Below are 4,102 nucleotides of genomic sequence, written 5' to 3'. Positions count from 1 at the left end.
AAAGAAAAAAGAGGGAGACTTTATTATCTTGTTAGAAAGAAGCAATTGACGTCGTTCTTGATATTTCTGCAATCACCTTAAGGAATGAGCGGTTGAAGCAAAATTATCAAAGTGACTCCAAAAAATTACACATGTCAATTGTCAGGTGAGCATTTTACTTAAAGCTATTCTCCAGCACAGCCTGAATGTAGTTCTCATTAGCCTGCTAGCATAGGCCCATGTTCGGAAGGATAGTCTATGCTCGTTCCAGTACCAAAAAAAAAAAAAAAAAGATGTTAAGAAAATGAGGGGTTGATGAAATCAACATATTTCCATCTGGCCTAAAAGTTTGTTCTTTTCAAAAATATTTCATCTTTATGCTGTGACTAATGTCAAAACGTATTTGCTACAGTATAACTTTTAAATGCAATATTTAATGCTGTCAGATTACTTGAAGACAAAGTTTTACAGAAAACTTTAAAATCCAGAAAAAAACTGCAATGTACCAATAAACACCTAGAAAAAATATAATTAAAAAATTTAAAGCATCAAACAACCTCAGATCTCATTAGGAATAATAAACACCGCATTTTGCGTTCACATCGGCTAGCAACTTGCATCCCAGTGTCACGGCGGGGCATGTGGGGGCGGTCGGTTCTGTGTGTGTGAAAATCCAACAAAATTATTTTGTCCCTTTCCAAGGAGAAATATACCAGAGGGAGGGGCTGAGGACAGACGGAGGGGCCTCGGTTGCAGTACATTTTAGTTTAGAGACTGCGTTTCCTTGCGCCAAATTCAGAAAATTCCACTCGCAATCTTGTTAACTGCCCGGGAGTCGGGGGCCCCCGCGCCCCCGCCGTGGTCTCTGTCATCCATCCTTGGCCTGGTCCCGCCATTGGGGTCTTCTCTCCTCCCTCCTCCGCCCCAAACTGCACTCAGGTCCTGGGCCAGCTGCAAGAGGCAAAGCCCGAAACCAGGGATCGCAAAGCTCGCCGGCAGCGGCCGGCAGCTAAAAACTACACACCCAACGGCCGGACTACAAAACTAAATTTTTTTTGGGGGGGGGCAATTATTTCTCGTTCCGTAATAACACTGTAAACGCTACAAAATAATCTACCGATTTTAACTTCCCTCCGTTCCTCTGAATGCAGCTCCATGAAAACCGTACCCTCTCCCCTGGGGTTCCCTCAGTTTTAGTTCATGCTGATAATTTTTCTTTCTCCTTAGTCAGATTTACTGATTGTGTTTTGAGCTCATAAAACATGAATCTAAATTTAGCACGTTTCAAGTTTAGGGGGAAAAACCGGACTTCTCTCTCTCAAATTTATTGACTCAAAGCTCGATGCATTTTCAGGGTGGAGGTTCCTTTACCGTTTCGAGAAGAAAAGCTTTTCAGGAAACTATGTACATAATCTGAATCCTCCTGCCCACACCGCAACGCCTCCAATAAAAACTTCACAACGCGTTTACATGAAATAATACAAAACAAAAAACCGGAAATGCTCAGATACAGAAAGTTTTACAAAACCCAGAATAACGCTGCCGTCTGAAAGGGGTACAGGTGGGGATCTCTTGGTATAAGTTAACCAACCAAGCCCCCAAGGCGGTAACGACCACCAAAAGCGTGTGTTTGGCTCTGGCTCACTACACCGATAACAAATGAGAGCAGCTCCCCGCGTCGCCGGCACCCGACGCCGTCAGGAGGCGATGCGGGCGGAGGGCGGGCGCGCGGCCGGGATCGAAAAAAGCTGGCGTCGCCTCTCGCTTGGTTTGGTCTCTGTGTCCCCTCGAGCAAAGAAAACGCTTTCTGCCTCCGCGGGTGATAAATACTGTACAAAAAGTCTCAAGAAAACACCGAAGTTCAGTCTCAAACGCACAACGGTCCCGCCTAGCGGTCCCCAGGAGCTCCCGGTTAGGGGGGCCGGGTGTCACCTGGTGCTCGGCGCCAGTGTTTGCCTGTTTACGAGAACGTGGAAACGTCTGTACAAAAGCCAGGCGGCGCGTCGCCGGCCGCAGGGCCCCCCGCGTCCCTAGATGTGCGTCAGGGGCACCGTGCCGTTGACGCCCGCGCCCGCGCCCTGGTAGTGCTGCGGCAGCGAGTGCAGCCGGCTCTGCGCCGCGGCTGCGGCCGCCGCCGCCGCCGGGTCGCCGCCCTCGCCGGCCGGCAAGTACATGCTGATCATCTCGCGCAGGTCCCCGGGGCACGGCGCCCGCGAGTGCGCCGGGGCCGGCGGGCTGCCGCTCGGCTCCGACTTGACGAGCGAGCCGAGCGCGCCCAGGGCGCCCGACGACGCGGCCGCCGCCGCCGCCGCCGCCGCCACGGCCGAGTTCTGGTGCGCGCCGCCCGCGGCGGCGGCGGCGGCGGCCGCTGCACCGTAGGGGAGGCCGCCGTAGCCCGAGGGCGAGGCGCTCATGTAGCCCTGCGAGTTGGAGATGGGGCTGTACTGCAGCGCGCCCATGTCGTAGCGGTGCATGGGCTGCGGGTTGTGCGGGTGCGCGTGCGGGTGGTGCGGGTGCGGGTGCGCCGGGTGCGCGTGCGGGTGCGCGCCGCCCGCGCCCGGATGTTGCCCGTAGGCCAGCTGCGCCTCCTGCATCATGGCCGCGGCCGCCGCCGCCGCCGCCACCGAGCCGGGGTAGGCGCCGTTGGCCCAGCCGTTGACGTGCGCGTAGCCGCCGGCCGCCGCGCCGCCCGGGCTCTCGAGGCGCTGGCCCACGGCCGCCGCGCCCACACCCACGCCCACGCCCATGGCCACGGCCGCGCCGCCGCCGCCCGCGCCTGCCGCCAGCAGCCCGCCGGCCAGCGAGTACTTGTCCTTCTTGAGCAGCGTCTTGGTCTTGCGGCGCGGCCGGTACTTGTAGTCCGGGTGCTCCTTCATGTGCAGCGCGCGCAGCCGCTTGGCCTCGTCGATGAAAGGCCGCTTCTCGGCTTCGGACATGACCTTCCACTCGGCGCCCAGGCGCTTGCTGATCTCCGAGTTGTGCATCTTGGGGTTCTCCTGGGCCATCTTGCGCCGCTGTCCGCGGGACCACACCATGAAGGCGTTCATGGGCCGCTTCACCCGGTCCTGGTTGGCCTTGGCTCCCGCGCCGCCGCCGCCGCCGCCCCCGCCCGCCCCGGCCGGTCCCGACAGGTTCGTGGGGGCCTGGGCGCCGCCGGGCGAGTGCAGGTCGGTCTCCATCATCATGCTGTACATCGGGGCGGCTCGCGGGTTCACCGGCACCGCGAGGAGGGGGCCTGGAGCATAGACAGCCGGGGGGCGGGGGGGGGGACGGAGAGGGGCTCAGACGGAACGAGACGTGGGTCGCGGGGAGAGGTCCTGGCAGAGAGAAGAATGGGGAGAGGTGGAGGCGACAGCAACAAAAAAGAGGCAAAAACACACGCACTTAGCGCCGGTCCGGCTCACAGGTGGAAAGTTTCTCTGCAGCACAAACCACTTGCCAAAGAGGCCGAGGGCCGGGATCGCCGTCGCCGCCGCAGCCGGGTCGCCCTCGGCGGAGCGGTGCAAACAGGTTCAGTCGCGGCCAAGTTGCAGCTCCACTTTCCGGGACGCGAGCGGTGCGCGGGGCCGGGCCAGGCCCGGGGCTCGCCGCCGCCGCCTCGCCCGCCCGCCGCCGGAGCCTCCTTCCTCCTGCGCTCGGTCCTCGGCGGCCTCCAACTCCGGGGCTGCAACTTCTAGCAGCGCGGCGTGCCGCGTGCGCTGGGCATGTGCCGGTCCCAGGTGCCCGTGGGGAGCGAGCCGCCGAGGGGGGAGCGGGGGGGGGGCGGGGGGGCGCTCACGGTGCCGCCGGGGAGGGGGGCCGGGGGCAGCTGAGGAAGGGCAGGCGCGCAGAGAGGGCCAGAAAGCAGGGCGGCCGAGCCAGGGATGGGCTGCCCGCTGCCTGCCCGGGGCCGTGCGCTCGGAGCGGAGGCGCACGCGGGGCCGGCGGCGCGCGGGGCCCAGCAGCCATACGCCCGGCCCGGGCTGCCATTAAATGAGCGCGCCGCGGCCAATGGGAGCCGGCGGCGGCGGTGATTTGCATGGCGCGCTGGCGAGTGACGTGGGGAGGGAGTAGAGGCGCCGGGCGCGGGCGGCGGAGCGGGGAGGAGGGGGAGGGAGGAGGGGGAGGAAGGAGGGGGAGCGGG

The 4,102-nt window shown here is 61.4% G+C and overlaps 1 protein-coding gene across 1 annotated transcript; it reads right to left on the bottom strand.

Annotated features, from left to right (window-relative positions):
* Positions 1 to 3,697, bottom strand: SOX1 (SRY-box transcription factor 1). Its single transcript, XM_082365807.1, has one exon. The coding sequence runs from the start codon at positions 3,171 to 3,173 to the stop codon at positions 2,010 to 2,012; it is 1,164 nt and encodes a 387-aa protein (XP_082221933.1). The 5' UTR covers positions 3,174 to 3,697; the 3' UTR covers positions 1 to 2,009.
* Between the last annotated feature and the right edge of the window lie 405 nt (positions 3,698 to 4,102).

Source organism: Balaenoptera borealis (genome assembly GCF_965194805.1).
Source record: "Balaenoptera borealis genome assembly, chromosome: 18".
In the NCBI taxonomy this organism is placed as follows: domain Eukaryota; kingdom Metazoa; phylum Chordata; class Mammalia; order Artiodactyla; family Balaenopteridae; genus Balaenoptera; species Balaenoptera borealis.
This window is presented reverse-complemented; position numbering and strand designations above follow the sequence as displayed.

What these genes read in the sequence shown, in the direction of transcription:
- SOX1 (XM_082365807.1), bottom strand. Translation starts at nt 3,173, where the DNA reads ATGTACAGCATGATGATGGAGACCGACCTGCACTCGCCCGGCGGCGCC.